Raw genomic sequence first — 18,173 nt, forward strand, 5'->3', positions numbered from 1 at the left:
GTGTGTGTGTGTGTGTGTGTGTGTGTGTGTGTGTGTGTGTGTGTGTGTTTGAAATCCTTGGCATGAATTAGATGCAGAAGAGGTGCCATTGGGCCTCAGTTTTCTACTTTGCTTTCTGCGAGGGTGGGGAGCAGATGGAACTTTCTGGCAAGAGTACCTCAGTGGCTAGTTGTCTTTGCTTGGCTGAACTTGTTCCTCCTTGTCATTGCAGCTGCCTTGGGTGCTGCTTTCACCCTCTGTTCTCAGCAGATAGTACCCTGTTGTTGCTGCCTAATGGAGTGAGGGCAGGGGTGACTGGGCAGGGTGTCCTAGCCAGGTCTGTTGCCCCTGGGCTCTGGCCCTTTTCTGGCCAGCTGCCTCTGGACTGGGGTTGCTGTTCCACCCTTGGTGCCCTTGATTGAAGACTCTTGAGCCTGCCCTGTATGTCACTTTCCCTTTCAGTCCATCTCCAGCTGTTTTACATTTTATGGGGATTTCTCACAGCTTTGGGTTTCCTGTGAATTTTTCAGCATGGCTGTGTAATAATTGACAAAAATTTTTTGCATTATTTTAGGGTTAGGTGAGGAAAAGAGGGGAAGGAGGCATTGCATTTTGTGCTCAGTTGGCTGTCTTGGTTTTGCTTGTTAATATTCTGTTCAGTGTCTTCTTATAGCTGACAGACTTTATTCATATTGTTTTAGAAAGGTTTCATATTGGTCCTGGATTGAGCAGTTACTTTAGTACTTTGTGGTCTGTCCTAGCAGTTTTGAAAATAAAATTTATTTCCTATAAATCAATAGAAAATAGGCAAAGGATATGAAGAGGTGATGGCCTCATTCACAGCAATAGAAATGAAATGCAAATTAAAACCATATTGTAAACTATTTTCATGTGTCAATTGGCAAAGATCAAAAAGTTTGATTAAACAGTGGTGGCTGTGGTGTGGAGAAACAGGCATTGCTGAAGGGAGTGGAAGCTGGCAACCTCTAAAGAAGGCAGCTAGGCAGTGTAGGGGAGGAAAAATAATTTTCCATCTACCCTTCTGAGCTCTTAACTGTGACAAAAGATCAACAAGAGAAAAATAGAAGTTTATTCACGTGTACCTCATGTATACATGGGAGATACCTAGGGAAAAATGAGTGGCTTAGAATTCAGTTTAATACCATCTTAATAGGGAAAGGAGAAGGGGAACGTAGGCCTCTTAAGGGAGAGTAAATGATTTTTAGAAAAGATGAATGGGCCTTAGCAGAATAGATGAGAGGTATGATAGTTTGTGACAAAGTTAGTCTCAGTGTTGTGTCAACTTCTAGGCGCTCTTGTGATAAGAGTCAGTCTTCCCTGGTTGATGAAACTGCTTAATTTATAATTTATGATAATGGAGTTCCTTTTGGAGAATCTGTCTTTAGGCAGATAAGGAGAGTTCAGAGAAGGCCTCACCCTGCATTTGCTATTTTTCAAGTGCCTACAGCTCAAAATAAAGTGGCAGATTTTGAGGTGACATATTCTGCTACTCTTCAGCAGTATCTACCAAAGTTAGAAATGCACATAATCTTTGACCCACCAATTCTGTTTCCCTGGATTCATTGTACCTATATACTGATACACGTGTGAAATATGTACTAGATACTTACTGGAGAACGATTTGTAATAGCGAAAGATCATAAGCTACTTAAATGTCCATCGATACGGGATTTATGGAATTAAAAACTGGAATGTTAGAGTTGTAAAAATAAATGAAGTGCCTTATATACATATATGTGATGATTTCTAGTATATATTAACTGGGAAAAGCAAAGTAAAGAGGCATATATAGGGTGTTATGGTTTGTGTAAAAAGGAGAAAATATGTGTTTGTATATACATAGAAAATCTGTGGAATGATATCCAAGCAACCAGTAATATTTTCTCTGAGTTGAGAAACCAGATGGTTAGGAGTAGGGATGGGAGAGAGACTTTTTACTCTATACCCTTTGAACCCTTTGTATTTTGTACCAGGTGCATTACTGATTAAAAAAATAAAGTATAAATAAATCAAGTCTGACTTAAATTTTCATTAATAGACTCTGTGATGATAGTCTCATTGTTGCCTTATTTAGGAGAGGTGGGATGGAATTCTGTTCTTTAGAAAATTCAGCATTTATGGACCTTATTAAACTCCCAAAGTAAATTTTTCATTGAGTGCTTTTAAGGTACCACAAGAAAAGTAAAATACTCGTTTGTTTAATTGAGAACAGTTTGCTCTGGTTTCTTTATTTCTTTTTATCTGGTGCCATTTTTATTCTGTTAATTTTAATGAAGTAAAGAGAAAGGAAATTGAGTCCATGGCAGAGCCAAGGGAAACCATAATTAAAGTGCTTATTGCCAGTAAACCGGCACTCTCTTAACTAACGATTTTGATCCACACACTTAGGTGTTTATCCAATAAACTGTTGTTAGGCCCACAATGCTAACCGCTAATTAGCATGGGGTTCCCCCCGATAAACAGAGGACTTATAAACAAGTTGTGGCTGTCTTTTTTGTTCTTAAAACATTTCTTTGAGGCATATCCAAGAATTGCAGAGATTATTAGACAAATAAAATAATTTGGAAGGTTTGATAAAAAGGAAATAGTTCTTTTAAGTAGGTGGTAGAGGGCAAAATCTGTTGTATCCTCCCAAGTTATGAAGTTAGTGTGGAATCCCCAAAGGACCATGACTTATTTTGCTTTTATTGAAAAAGTTCAGTTTTAAATAAGATTTATTTAGGGAAACTAAGTGAAAGAGCATTCCAGGACACCAAGTAAAATAAATGTGAGATCCTAATCATCTCATGTGATAATATAGGTGATGAATTAATTTCATATGTAAAAATAAGCTTAGTGGTTGTGATAGAAAATAGCTGTTAGTCTGATTTGTTGGCACCTTTCTTGGACATATAGATTCGATTTTTGGGTTTGATTTTGTTTTTCTTTTAAAAAACTTTATTTTGAAATAATTGTAGACTCATAAAAAGTTGCAAAAACAGTGTGGAGAAATTCCATGTACCTTTCACCCAGCTTTCCCTAAGGTTAATATAACTATAGTACATTATCAAAACCAGGAAACTGATACTGACAGCACAGAATAGACTGCAGACTATACTAGGATTTCTCCACTTTTTACATGGACTCATTTCTTTTTTCTTTTGTGCATATAGTTCTGTGCAGTTTTATCACATGTATAGATTCAGGTAACCACCACCACAATGAGGATTCAGAACTTTTCCAGTCCCACAAATGAACTTGCTCATCACCTGTATTCTGCATTTGTCCGAATCGTTCCTCATGGGGTCCTCTGATTTGCTTCTCTATCCCCAGCTTATTGGTTTTGGGCACTCAAAGCATTTTATAATTTCTCTTCTTTAAATTTAAGATGTGTATTATGGCCCAGAATGTGGTCTATCTTGGTGAATATTTAATGTGAGCTTGAGAAGAACGTATGTTCTGCTGTTGTTGGATGAAGCAGCTAAAGATGTCAGTTATATCCAGTTGATTGATGGTGGTGTTGACATCAGCTTTATCCTTACTGATTTTCTGCCTATTGGATCTGACCATTTCTGATAGTGGAGCGTGAAAGTCTCCAGCTATCATAGTGGATTCATTGTTTTCTCCTTGCAGTTCTATTGGTTTTTTGCCTCACATATTTTGATGGTCTGTTGTTAGGTGGATACACAGTAAGTACTGTTATGTCTTCTTGGAGAACTGACTCCTTTATCATTATATAATGGCCTTTATCCCTGATAAGCTTCCTTGCTCTGAAGTTGGCTGTGTCTAAAGTTAATAAAACTCTTCCTGCTTTCTTTTTTTTTTTTTTTTTTTTTGGTACGCAGGCCTCTCAGTGTTGTGGCCTCCCTCGTTGCGGAGCACAGGGTCCGGACGCGCAGGCTCAGCGGCCATGGCTCACAGGCCCAGCCGCTCTGCGGCATGTGGGATCTTCCCAGACTGGGGCACGAACCCATATCCCCTGTATCGGCAGGCGGACTCTCAACCACTGCGCCACCAGGGAAGCCCCCTGCTTTCTTTTGATTAGTGTTAGCATCGTATATCTTTTTCCACCTCTTTACTTTTTTAAAAAAAGATTTATTTATTATTTATTTATTTTTGGCTGTGTCGGGTCTTAGTTGCGGCATGCAGGATCTTCGTTGACGCACGCGGGATCTTTGTGGTGCGCGGGCTCATCGTTGTGGCGAGCAGGGTTCTCTCCAGTTCTGGTGTGTGGGTTTTTCTCTTCTCTTGTTGTGGTGCGCAGGCTGCAGGACACGTGGGCTCTGTAGTTTGCGGCACGCAGGCTCTAGTTGAGGTGTGTGAGCTTGGTAGTCGTGGCACATGGGCTTAGTTGCCCCGCAGCATGTGGTATCCTAGTTCCCTGACCAGGGATCGAACCCTCGTCCCCTGCATTGGAAGGCGGATTCTTAACCACTGGACCACCAGAGAAGTCCCTCTATCGCTTTCTTTAAAAAATAATTTGTTTTTGAGATGTGTCCATGTTGGTAATTGTAGCTCTAGTTAATTAATTTTCACTAGTGTATTATATCTCATTGCTAAGATATTAAAATTTTTCATTTTAAATAACTTAAAAGGTATAAAGTAGCTTTGGAATAGGGTATGACAAGTAAGGACTTTATATATTTCAGAATATTTCTTTATAGCATTTTCTAATTGGGCTCAATAATTACTTGAGACATTAAACTGAAATCTAGAGTTATGATTGACTGTTGGCTTGATATGAAGTCTGAGTTGGAGTCAGCTAGTGTTGGGGTCCCTGTCCCTGTGATTAAGGAGGAGGAAAGTAGTGTGTGGCCTTGAGTTCAGGGGCAGGTGATAAGAAGCCAGATCAGTATTTCCCTCTCATATTCAGAAGGCCCAGCTGCCCATGTGCATTGGGGAAGCCTCATGTCCTTAGATAAGCAGCTCAAGCCAGTCCCAGAGTTCCAAAGGGAATGTGGCAGACGTGCTTCCAAATTCTGATCTTGGCTTCGATGTCTTTGTGGAATGAGGAGGGACGTAGGTGAGAAAGTAAGTCACTACTAAATGTAAATTCTCTTGTAACCTGAGCTTCCTTTAGCCACCGAACCCATGTAGTTTCCTTTCATTGTGATGGTAATCTTTTTTTTTTTTTAATTAATTAATTAATTAATTAATTTTTGGCTGCGTTGGGTCTTCGTTGCTGTGCGCGGGCATTCTCTAGTCGTGGTGAGCGGGGGCTATTCTTTGTTGTGGTGTGCGGTCTTCTCATTGCAGTGGCTTCTCTTGTTGCGAAGCACAGGCTCTAGGCGCGCGGGCTTCAGTAGTTGTGGCTCTCGGGCTCTAGAGTGCAGGTTCAGTAGTTGTGGCGCATGGGCTTAGTTGCTCCGTGGCATGTGGGATCTTCCCGGACCAGGGCTTGAACCCGTGCCCCCTGCGTTGGCAGGTGGATTCTTAACCACTGCGCTACGAGGGAAGTCCCTGTGATGGTAATTTTAATTTAGTTTAATTTATTCTTCATTATTTTATTGTCAGTGAGAGACTTTTTCTGAACAAGTTGAGATAAAACATGATCTTGAACTATGTTACGTGCAATTTGATGAAGACTGTGATTCATTTTGTAACTGATCTGTTAGTTTTCCCCTTCGTGACCAAGCACAACAAATAATGAAGACAGTAATAATTTATTTACACTCATTCCTTCCTTCAACATAATGCTGTTTAGAGAATGCCTGTTACATGCTAATGTAGACATCTAGAAAGATGAATAAGATAGTTCTTATTTAAAAAAAAAAAACCCCAGCAAAACACAAGAGCTCATGATTTAGGAGACTAAGAATGCCAGCAAGGAGTATATGTGCATTACAGCAGGATGAGAGAGGCACTGTGTGTGACTCCTTTGGAATTGGGAGCCCTTTCACTTTAATACGTGTAGGTAGCACATGGTAACTACTTGAACAATTTTCTGCCCTTAGCACATTCAAGCCATCCAGTCTCTATTTCTTTAGCACCATTGTTTTAGACTATTTTTTAATAAGTTATCATTGTTATGAATTTGCTTTGAGACATTTTCTTGGGCAAAGGTATGCCCATTCTAAGATCTACAAGTATAGATTGGGATTTTGTGTTATGTTGGCTAAGACAGATTTTAGCCTCATTTTTCGCCTTGTATAACTTTGTATCTGATGTCTAATATATTTAAAAATAAAGAGAGGTATGATTTCTTTTACTAAGTTTAGAGTTTCTTACATTTAGGTCAAGGGTAAGAAAAGTATGATGATTACTTTGAACACGTTTGAAATTTCTTTTCATTCTTTATAGGTTGTCTTGTGGAAATGAAGGTTTAAGGACAAGTTATCTACCAGATTAAAAGATGGGATCGAATAGCAGCAGAATTGGTGATCTTCCTAAAAATGAGTACTTAAAAAAGTTATCAGGCACAGAATCTGTCTCTGAGAATGACCCGTTCTGGAATCAGCTACTGTCATTTTCTTTCCCTGCACCAACTAGCAGGTAAGAGTGTACTTGGAGATTGAAAATTTGTATCAAGGGCCACATAAGCTTGTGTGGTATGCTGATTTAAAAAAATTTTTTTTTATTTTAATGATCTGTCTGTCCCTCCATTTGTTGTATATGTACCAGTAGAAAATTCAAAAGGTATGAAAAGGAGGAAATAAGTTTTTCTCTTTCCTTTCCCCCACTCAGCCACCTCCCTTGCCCAGAGATAATTCCTGGTAGCAGTTTCTTTTGAATGCTTCCAGAGGTAGTAAAACCATATTATTTCATGTAGTTTTACAAAACTGTTTAAACACAAATGGTAGCATACTACACATACCTTTCTTTTTTGTTTTTGCTTGCTGTCCCTTGCTTTTTTCCCCCACAGTTAAATAAAGCATATGTATATGCATATATGCAACTGCCTTATTCTTTTAAATGACTGCAGTGTGTGCACAGATTATATGAAATCGGTTTTTTATTGGTGGACATTTAGATTGTTTCTAATTTCTTGTTATAACAGATAATGCTGCATACATAATTTTTCAAGCATACAAATAAATCTCCAGTATAAATTCCTCAAAGTAGCATTGCTGGGTCAAAGTATATGTGCATTTATAATTTGCCAAACTGCTCCATGGAAGTTGTACCAATTAACACTCCTACCAGCAATGTATGAGAAGGTCTGCTTCCCCACCCCTTGTCAGTTTAATGCATTTTTAGATTCTTGGGCCTTTGTCAATTTGGTAGGTGAAAACCAATATCTCATTTATTATAAAAACTGACAGACACATAATTATGTAGAGTGACTAGAATATTGAATTCCCATTACTCAGTATCTAGATTTTAAACATTTTTATTTATTTGTTTTTAACAGCTTTATTATGTAGACTGAATAATGGCCCCCTAAAGATACCTGTGTCCTAGTCCCTGGAATCTTTGAGTGTGATATGTTACAACATGTATCAATATTTCATTCCTTTTTATTTCTGAGTGAGATTCCTTTGTATGAATATACCATCTTTTCTTTATCCATTCATCAGTTAATAGCCATTTGGATTATTTCCATATTTACTTCATCTATTTTTTAGGATTTTTTAAAGTAAATTAAAATATGGACATTTTCTTTTACAACTGTAATACCGTTATCACACCTTACAAAGTTAACAGTAATTCCTCTCACCCAGTCCATTTTCAAATTTCCCTAGTCGTTTCGTAGTTCATTTGTTACAATTAGGAAATAAATAAGGTGTATACATTGCATTGCAATACATTGCAATAAGGTAGTTACATTTCTTCTGTCTTTAATCTCGAATAGAGGTATGTACTCCCCAACTCCTGCCACTATTTTTTCCCCTATGCCGTTACTTTTTTTTTCTTTTAACAAACTGGGTCAGTTTTTCTGTAGAATGTTCCACCTTCTAGACCTACCTGATTGCTTCTCATATTTTGTTTTTTTATTTACTGTATTTTCTATAAATTGGACATCAGATTTAAAGGCTTGATAAAATTTGGGTTAAACATTTTTGGTAAGAGTATTTCATAAGTGATGCTAGGTACCTTATATTGTATTTCATTAGGTTACAGAAAATGTGTGGGTTTATATCAGTTATCATGCTAAGACTGATCAGAGGTTTGAGTGTGTTTTAGCATCCATTGATGATTTTGGTCTGAATCACCTGTTTCATAAGAGATTCCAAAATGGTAGTATTTTTAATTTGGTCATTTCTTGTACATTTATTAACTGGAATTCTCCTGTGAAGGAGTGCTTTCATGAATTAGGATATATAAAACATTGTTTTTACTACATTATTAATAAGGGTGAACACTTAATTCTTTTCCTCTACTGATTTTCAGTAACGAAAATGGTGTAATAGTGATAAATAAGTCTGTATTTCCCCTTTCCCCTGACCCCAGGGTTGTAAGGGCTATCTCTCTCTTTTGAGTATGAATTTTAAAAATATATAAATATTGATATATGTAAATAAAATATATGTGTATGTATGTGTGTTGTGGTCCTTTAACAATCAAGGTTATGTTTATTTTTAAATGTTTAAGGATTAAGGATTATTGGAATTTCCTTTTTGTGAATTGTTTATATATTTTGGCAATACATTTTAATTTCTGACTTTTGGATATAGTTGGATTGGACTTTACAAGGTTGGCTTAGTTTGCAGTTTTTGTGATAATGTGGATTAGTTGTATATTATGGGAAGTGGATACATACTACTGCTTCTGAGATCCTTGGAAAATTAAAGGTGGTTGTGGATTGGTGGGAGAGGTCAAACTGGAGATGAGCTGTAGCATCAGCAAGTTTTGAAACCATTTCGTTAATCCTGAAGGAATTGTCATTGAGTATCACTGCTCATGTAGTAATAAGACTTAGAGAAAAAAGGGCATATAAAGAGAACATTATTTATTATCCAAAATAAATTTTCTTTTCACTTACGTAAACTGTAGTACAATCTATATATGCTCTTCCAAAAGACATTAAAGAAGAATTAACTAAATGGTGATGTATACCATGTTTAAGGATTAAGAATTGTAAAAGTGTCAGTTCTTTCCAAATTGACCTGTAGATTGAAGGCAATTCCAATTAAAATTCCAACAGCTTTTTTGGGGGGTGGGTGAGGAGATCTTGATAAGCTCATTCTAAAATTTGCATGGGAAAGAAAAAAAACTAATAATAGCTAAAGTACTCTGAAGAAGGGAAGGAAGGTGTGTGTGTGTGTGTGTGTGTGTGTGTGTGTGTGTGTGTACGTGTACTTGATTTATGCAAAGCTGGCAATTCAGAGCGTTGGGGAAGGGATGAACTTCTCAAGAAATAGTGATGGGAATAATTTGTTAGCCATTTTTGTCTATTTCTTTCTAAGTTTTACATACTTGTGCTGGTGCCTTGCAGTTTGAATTATTATGACTTTATAGTTTGTTTTGCTAATTACTGCTTTTTCTCAAAGATCCTTTGCTGTTCTCATGTGTTTATTCTTTTTGATGTCATTTCTTTTTCTTAATTCATCCTAGTTTATAGAGAAAAGTATAAAGGAATCTTAGAAAGTATAAAAAGCTGTAAAGTGAGTTAACTGCACATTGTGGGGGCATGGGTGGCTATTCAGAATATCCAGAGAAGCTTTGTTTGTGGTGGTGCATATGCTTTTGGCACTTTTGTCACTTTTTTTGAGGCCCCCACCCCCCACCCCAGCTCCTCAGTCTGGTATTTGATGTGTGAACCTTGACATTGAGCAGGCCTTGAGGTAGAAGGTGCTACCACCTCATTGACAGTCAGGGATGGAATTACCTAGTTTATGAATTATTCAAGACTAAGAGGAATATCTTTAGGGAAGACTCTGAATCCAGACATTTCTGAGATTGCTCACTCCTGGAATTCCTTGGATCCTGTATGTGCTGTCTTCAAGTGCAGCCAAAAATTGATGGCTGCCAGTTTTTTTAGAAGCACTAAGTCCTTCAGGACTAATCTAATCCTTCCTTACTATAAACTGTTTTTTGGCACTACAATAACCAGATTTTGTTATAGTTTCCAAGCATGGTTGAAAAATCTTTAGATTCTTCAATAGTTTTTAACTTTTCACTGTACTAAAATTCCTTGTGAAGCAAAGGTCTGAAATAAAATCAAGGTTAATTCAAGAGTAGGGACTTCCCTGGTGGCTCAGTGGTTAAGAATCTGCCTGCCAGTGCAGGGGACACGGGTTCAAGCCCTGGTCCGGGAAGATCCCACATGCTGTGGAGCAACTAAGCCTGTGTGCTACAGCTACTGAGCCTGCACTTGAGAGCCTGCGAGCTACAACTACTGAATCCTGCGTGCCTAGAGCCCGTGCTCCATAACAAGAGAAGCCCCCACTGGCTGCAGTTAGAGAAAGCCTGTGCACAGCAACAAAGACCCAACGCAGCCATAAATAAATAAATAGATAGATAGATAAATAAATATTAATTCAAGAGTAAAGTTTAAGTAATATACTGTTTGTCTTAATAAAGTGTTTAAAAATTACTTATATGACTGATTTCATACTAAATATAGCAGCAAAACCAAAAAACAAAACTGTGCTAAAGACAAACGTAGTAGAATCATCTATATCCACAATAAGTAGTTAAGGGATACATGAAACAAAAAGGTGTTAAATATGATGTCAAAACACTAAACTATGTATATATAGTTTATATGTATAGTTATATATCAATCTCATGGTAGTCACAAACCAAAAATCTATAATAGATGCACACGAAAAAAGAGAAAGGAATCCAAACATAACACTAAAGGTAGAAGAAAGGAACAAAAACTACAAAAACAACCAGAAAATGATTAACAAAATAGCAATAAGTACATACCTATCAATAATTACTTTAAATGTAAATAGACTAAATGATCCAGTCAAAAGACATAGAGTGGCTGAAGGGATACAAAAGCAAGACCCATCTATGTGCTGCCTACAGGAGACTCACTTCAGATCTAAAGACACAGACTGAAAGTGAGAGGATGGAAAAGTTATCCCATGCAAATGGAAACAAAAAGAAAGGGGTAGCAGTACTTGTATCAGACAAAATAGACTTTAAAACAAAGACTGTAACAAGAGACAAGGACGTTACATAATGATCAAAGGATCAATACAACAAGAAGATATACAATTGTAAATATATATATGTGCCCAATATAGGAACACCTAAATACATAAAGCAGTTAAGAAACATAAAGGGAAAAATTGACAGGAACACAGCAATAGTGGGGGACTTTAACACCCCACTCACATCAGTGGACAGATCATCCAGACAGAAAATCAGTAAGGAAACTCTGGTCCAAATGACATATTAGACCAGATGATATATGTTTATTATATATATTCCATCCCAAAGCATGAGAATACACCTTCAGGTCCACATGGGACATTCTCTAGGATAGATCACATGCTAGGCCACAAAACAAGTCTCAGTAAATTTAAGAAAATTGAAATCATATCAAGCATATTTTCTAACCACGGCAATATGAGATTAGAGATCAGTTACAAGAAAAAAAAAAACTGCAGAAAACCCCAAACGTGTGGAGGGTAAACAATATGCCACTAAACAACTGTTGGATCACTGAAGATTTCAAAGAGGAAAGAAAAAACCTGGAGACAAATGAAAACAGAAACACGATCATCCAAAATCTGTGGGGTGTAGCAAAAGCAGTTCTAAGAGGGAAGTTTATAGAGAGATACAGGCCTACCCCAGGAAACAAGAAAAATCTCAAAACAATCTAACCTTATGCCTAAAGGAACTATAAAAAGAAGCAAAACCCAAGGTTAGTAGAAGGAAAGAAATAACAAAGACCAGAGCAGAAATAAATGAAGTAGAGGCTAGAAAAACAATAAAAAAGATCAATGAAACTAAGAGCTGATTCTTTGAAAAGATAAATAAAATGGATAAACCTTTAGCCAGACTCATCAAGATAAAGAGAGGACCCATATAAATTAGAAATGAAAGGGCAGTTACAACTGACAGCACAGAAATACAAAGGATCATAAGAGATTACTATGAACAGTTATATGCCAGTATAATGGACAACCTAGAAGAAACAGATTAATTCCTAGGGTGTAGTCTTTCAAGACTGACTTAGGAGTAAATAGAAAATACGAGTAGACCAGTTACCAGTAATGAAATTGAATCAGTAATCCAAAACCTGCCAACAAACAAAAGTCCAGGACCAGATGGCGTCACAGGTGAATTCTACCAAACATTTAAGGAAGAAATAACACCTATCCTTCTCAAGCTATTCCAGAAAATTGCAGAGAAATGCTCCTGAACTCATTCTGTGAGACCAGTGTCACCCAGATACCAAAACCAGAAAAGACCACAAGAAAAAGAAAATTACAGGTCAATATCACTGATGCAAAAATTCTCAACAAAATATTAGCAAACTGAATTCAACAGTACATTAAAAGGATCATACACCATGATCAATTGGAATTCATCCCAGGGATGCAAGGATGATGGTTCAGTATCTGCAAATCAATATGATACACCACATTAACATATTGAAGACTAAATCATATGATCATCTCAGTAGATGCAGAAAAATTGACAAAATTCAACATCCATTTATGATAAAAACTCTCAACAAAGTGTAGGTATAGAGGGAACATAACCCAGCTTAATATATGACAAGCCCACATCTAACATCATACTCAATGGTGAAAAATTGAAAGCGTTTGCTGTAAGATCAGGAACAAGAAAAGGATGCACACTCTTGCCACTTTTATTCAACAGAGTATTGGAAGTCCTAGCCAGAGAAGTCATACAAGAAAAAGAAATAAAAGGAATCCAGATTGGAAAGGAAGAAGTAGAACTGTCACTGTTTGCAGACGACATGATACTATGTATAGAAAATTCTAAAGATACCACCAAAAAACTATTAGAACTAATAAATGAGTTCAGTAAAGCTGCAGGTTACAAAACTAATATACAGAAATCTGTTGTGTTTGAACTAACAATGAACTATCAAATAGAAATTAAGAAAATAATCCTATTTACAATTGCATCAAAAAAAATAACTTGGGAATAAATCTAAACAAGGAGGTAAAAGACCTATACTCAGAAAACTGTAAGACATTGATGAAAGAAATGGAAGACAACACAAACAAATGGAAAGGTATATCCTACTTACGGACTGGAAGAATTAATATTGTTAAAATGACCATACTCCCAAAGGCAATCTATAGATTTAGTGCAATCCTTATCAAAATACCAATGGGGTTTTTCACGTAACTAGAGCAAATAATTCTAAAATTTGTATGGAAACACACAAGATCCTGAATAGCCAAAAAGATCTTGAGAAAGAAGAACAAAGCTGGAGATAACACACTCCCTGATTTCAAACTATACTACAAAGCTGCAGTCATCAAAATAGCATGGTACTGGCACAAAAACAGACACAGATCAATGGAACAGAATTGAGAGCCTAGAAATAAACCCACACACTTGTGATCAATTAGTCTACAACAAAGAAGGCAAGAATATACAATGGAGAAGACAATCTCTTCAGTAAGTGGTGCTGGGAAAACTGGACAGCTCCATGTAAAAGAATGAAATTAGAACATTCTTTAACACCATATACAAAAATAAACTCAAAATGGATTAAAGATTTAATGTAAGGCCTGAAACCATAAAACTCCTAGAAGATAACATGGGTAGTATATGCTCTTTGACATTGCTCCTAGCAATATTTTTTGGATATGTCTCCTCAGTCAGGGGAAACAAAAGCACAAATAAACAAATGGGACTACATCAAACTAAAAAGCTTTTGCATAGCAATGGAAACTGTTGAGAAAATGAAAAGGCAGTCAGTCTACTGAATGGGAGAAGATGTTTGCAAATGATATATCAGATAAGGGTTTAATATCCAAAATGAACAAACAACTCATACAACTCAACATCAAAAAACAAATAACTGGATTAAAAAATGGGTAGAGAACCTGAATACACATCTTTCCAAAGAAGACATACAGATAGCCATCAGACACATGAAAGGATATTCAATACCACTAATCATCAGGGAAATGCAAATTAAAAGCACAATGAGATACCCCCTCACATCTGTCAGAATGGCTGTCATCAAAAAGACAACAAATACGTGTTGGTGAGGATGTGGAGAAAAGGAAACCCTTGTGCCCCGTTGGCAGGAATGTGTGTTGGTACGGTCACTATGGAAAACAGTATGGAGGTTCCTCAAAAAGTAAAAATAGAACTACCCATTTTCCTTCTGGGTATTTTTCCAAAGAAAGTGAAAACACTAGTTAGAAGAGATACATGCACCCCTATGTTCATTGCAGCATATTTACAACAGCCAAGGTATGGAAGAAACCAAAGTGTCTGTTGATTGCTGAACATACCAGAATTCATGTAGCCATTTACTTTTACCATTTGGATTGCTTCCAGTGTTTTCCTGTTACATATATTGAATAATACAGCAATAGCCTTATACGTAACCCATTACATATAATATGGCAGTAGCCTTATATGTATGGTAGAATTGACTTCTGTCCTGTGAGTAAAGTATGGCCAAATGACTTCCATTAATTCTTCCAGTCTGTGTTGGTAGAGCATGAGAAACAAGTATAATAGGTCAGGAACAGATTTTATGGAACACTGAAAGTGCTTCCCAACATATTTCTTGTTTTTTTTTTTGGTTTTTTGTTTGTTTGGAAACTGATAAGGCTGGTCAGATGTATGTGGTGGCCTGGAGGCTCTGAGGGTGCAGGGGTTCTGACCACGGGGGACTGAATGGGAAGATCACAATCTGTCCACTTGCCCATTTTTGGCACACTGGTTAGAAAGCTGAGGATTAGAATTGATTCCTTGTGGGTTCTTGTTAAGTGGATTTGGTGAAAGCATTGTTTTAAGGAGTTTACGTTTGGGGTGGAGTGAGTGGTAGATTGGAAAGAGGAGGAAAGAGGAGAAACTCAGGAGGGGAAACCAGATGGGAGGCAGCTGCAGTGACATAACCACCATGTAATGAAGGTCTGAATTTCTTTGCCTGTACAGGAAATGGGAAGTCCTCCAGCCACTATTCGTTAAAAGCTCTTTTATTTTAAATTGATATTTGACTTGGGCATTAATACTTAATGAGCTTAGAATTCTAGATTTGAGAGCAGTGATGAGCAATGTAGTGACAGCTTGTGTGCTTACCAAGAATGAGAATCAGTTTGCCAAAAGGTGTGGTGATTTTGGGCAAAGTGTAGAGAATGGAGACAGTGGAACATGGTAGGAGGAGCATAGATTTTGGAGCCAGACTGACTTTGTGTTGCATCTCAGCTCTACTGCTTATTACCTCTGTGAGTTTAGTCAAGCTACTTAATTCTCACTGAGCCTGTTGATGCTTCTGTAAAACGGAAATAATATTACCTACCATGTATATAGATTTGTGGGGAGGATAAAACACCATAATGCATGTAAAGTGTCTGACTTTCCTCTTCTTTCAAGGAATAAATACCCATTAATTTAAAAAAGTGCAAGGGCTCTCTGTCTTGAGAGTTAGTCTAAAATATTTGAGGGTTGAAAATAAATAGCAGAAATATAACCAATTTTCTGATGACTGCTTTATCCTCTGATTGAAAATTCTATGACTCTTTTGAATTAATTGTTCAGCTGTTTTAAAAATTAGGCCAAACACTGACTATAGTAATATTTGTCTCTGTGCAGACTCCATGTCCTTTATATAAAGGCTACTTTTTAGAAGCCTTTACTGCATAATGAGAATTGTATTATGTGTACTGAGCACTAGATGGTGCTCAAATAAGGCAAGAGGCAGCTTTTGGTACAGTCACACAATCACTAAACTCATTTTTCTCAGTTGCAACGTCATGTGTGTTCATCTTTAGTACCTTTAAATACAGGAAAGCTCAAGGAATGTAAAAATGATAAACATGACACTAATCAGAAGTAACCTTTGTTAACTTTTTGGTGTGTATCTTGTCAGTTCTCTCTCATTTAAAAACATTTGCATCATATTCCACACATTTTTTCTTTAACTCACATATTCCTCATGTCATTGTGTTCATACAACATAATTTTAAATGGTTGTAGAATGTTCTGTCTTATAGATGTCCATAATTCATATCGTTGAACATTTTGCTTGTTTCTTATTTTTCCCGATTGTATATAAAAAACTATGCTGAAATTCCTTGTAGCCAAGTCTTTGTGCATATCCTTAACTATACAACTGGAGTGAGTTCTTGGTAGTTGATTTGCTGGTAAAATAGTCTTTTTTTTTTTTCTTTTTAAATCACACAAATCTTTCATTGTATATAAGTTAGAAAATACAGAAACAAAAGGGAAAATTGGCCTGTATTATCATCGTATAGAGATAACCACTGTTGATATTTTGGTATATGTTTTTCCATACTTTTTTTTTAATGTACATTCCTAATAATAGACATGTGTATTTATGTCTCCCTCCCCCCATAAATATGTGATTGTACTGTATTACTGTTATGTAACTTATAAAAATTAATGTATTTGATACATTTCCTTTTTTGTAAATGTGAATATTTTAAGATGTATTTACCAAAAAATGGTTGTTGAATGCCTCGCATTTGTTAGGCACTGTTTTTAAGGGCTGGAAACATTGTAGTGAACATGAGGGGCAAGGTCCCTGCTCTTAAGCAGCTTATATTTTAGTGGAGGAATGGGCAATAAACAAGTAGAGAAATAAATACATAAAGTCATTTTTGAAAAATAAAGCAGAGCAAGGTCATGAAGAGTGATAGAATGGGAACAAATACCAGCGGGAAATTTCTTTAGCTAGAGGGCCTCTGGGGTAGCGGCATTTAAGCAGACATTAGTGAAATCAGGGAGTCCTGCGTGTCCTGGGGAAAGAGTATTCCACCAGGTAGAGGAAACAGGAAATGTAAAGGATTTGAAGCAGGAATAAGTTCTGTGCATGTTAGAGAAATAGCAAAAAGGCCAGGGTGGCAGAACAGTGAGCAAGGAAACAAATTACATAGGGACTTTTGGCCATGGTAAAGATTTTTTATGATGTGTGGAGTTGCAGAGACGAGCATGCTTTAATGTTGGTATTTGGGGAATTTAGTCTGCTGTAATTTACTTACTCTCCTATAATATGGAAAGATTTTACTCAGTTTGTTTTATTGTGGTATAATTTACATAACATAAAATTACATCATTTTAACCATGTTTAAGTGTATAGTTCAGTGGCATTAAGTATGTTCCCAGTGTTTTACAGTTATCACGACTCTCATTTCCAGAAGTTTTTCATTATCTCAAACTGAAACTCTGTACCCATTAAACAGTAACTCCCTATTCCCCCCACTTTCCAGCCCATGGTAACCTCTACTCTACTTTCCGTCTCTATGAATTTGCCTATTCTAGGTACCTCATATAAATGGAATCATTTAATATTTACCTTTTTGTGTCTGACCTGTTTCACTTAGCATAGTATTTTCAAGGTTCATCCATGTTGTAGCACATGTCAGAATTTCCTTGCTTTTAGGCTGAAAAATATTCAGTGTATGTATTTCCCACATCACATAATGTTTTTTAAACTTCAGTTTGTTGTACTTTCTTATAAATTCTTTTAAATAAATGCCTTGCATTTCTCTTCAGCATTGTTAGGTTCCAGTTACCACTCTGATTTTGTTTTCAGGGATCCTCCTTGCATTCTAAAGAATATGTTCGTTCTGCTGAGAGGCTTGGCTAATGTAAACAGCAGCGTTAATTTAGCAGCTATTTATTGAGCACTTACTGTGTGCCAGGTGCTGGGCTCATTCCTTAGACGCATTTCCTCATTTAGTTCTCACATCAAGTCTGTGGGGTTGGTACTGTTATTATTCCTGTATGTGAGAAAACAGGCCTGGGGAGGTATTCCAAGGTTACGTGGCTAGTAGCTGCCATGGACCAGATTCAAACCAGGTTTATGTAGCTCCAGAGATGAATTCTGTTGGTCATTATGCTACACAGTCTCCATTTGGAAGCATAGACCAATCAATGACTAAGTATCAAATAATGGCTAAAGAGATGCAACATTAAATTATACATGCTAATCTTTGAGAAAAGAATCACCAGATCTATATATTCACATTTTCAAGCACTTTCAAAGTGAGGGTGATAATAGCACATACTTTATGTTTGAGTGCCATTATTTACAATGTAAATGTAATAAATATATTATTTACAATTAACATAGGCAAGTTGATGGATAATCTGTCCCGTGTTTT

The 18,173-nt window shown here is 36.7% G+C and overlaps 1 protein-coding gene across 2 annotated transcripts in view; it reads left to right on the top strand.

Annotated features, from left to right (window-relative positions):
- The window catches only part of DYM (dymeclin), a 377,165-nt gene that overhangs the window by 14,886 nt on the left and 344,106 nt on the right, over positions 1-18,173 (top strand). For both annotated transcript variants that reach the window (XM_029234371.1, XM_029234366.1), the window contains exon 2: positions 6,280-6,471. In XM_029234371.1, coding sequence (XP_029090204.1) covers positions 6,332-6,471 — 140 coding nt within the window. In that variant the 5' untranslated portion in view covers positions 6,280-6,331. The remainder of the gene's footprint in view (positions 1-6,279; positions 6,472-18,173) is intronic.

The sequence above is a fragment of the Monodon monoceros genome, unplaced genomic scaffold, assembly GCF_005190385.1.
Source record: "Monodon monoceros isolate NGI ecotype Baffin Bay Population unplaced genomic scaffold, NGI_Narwhal_1 Super_Scaffold_1, whole genome shotgun sequence".
Lineage (NCBI taxonomy): Eukaryota > Metazoa > Chordata > Mammalia > Artiodactyla > Monodontidae > Monodon > Monodon monoceros.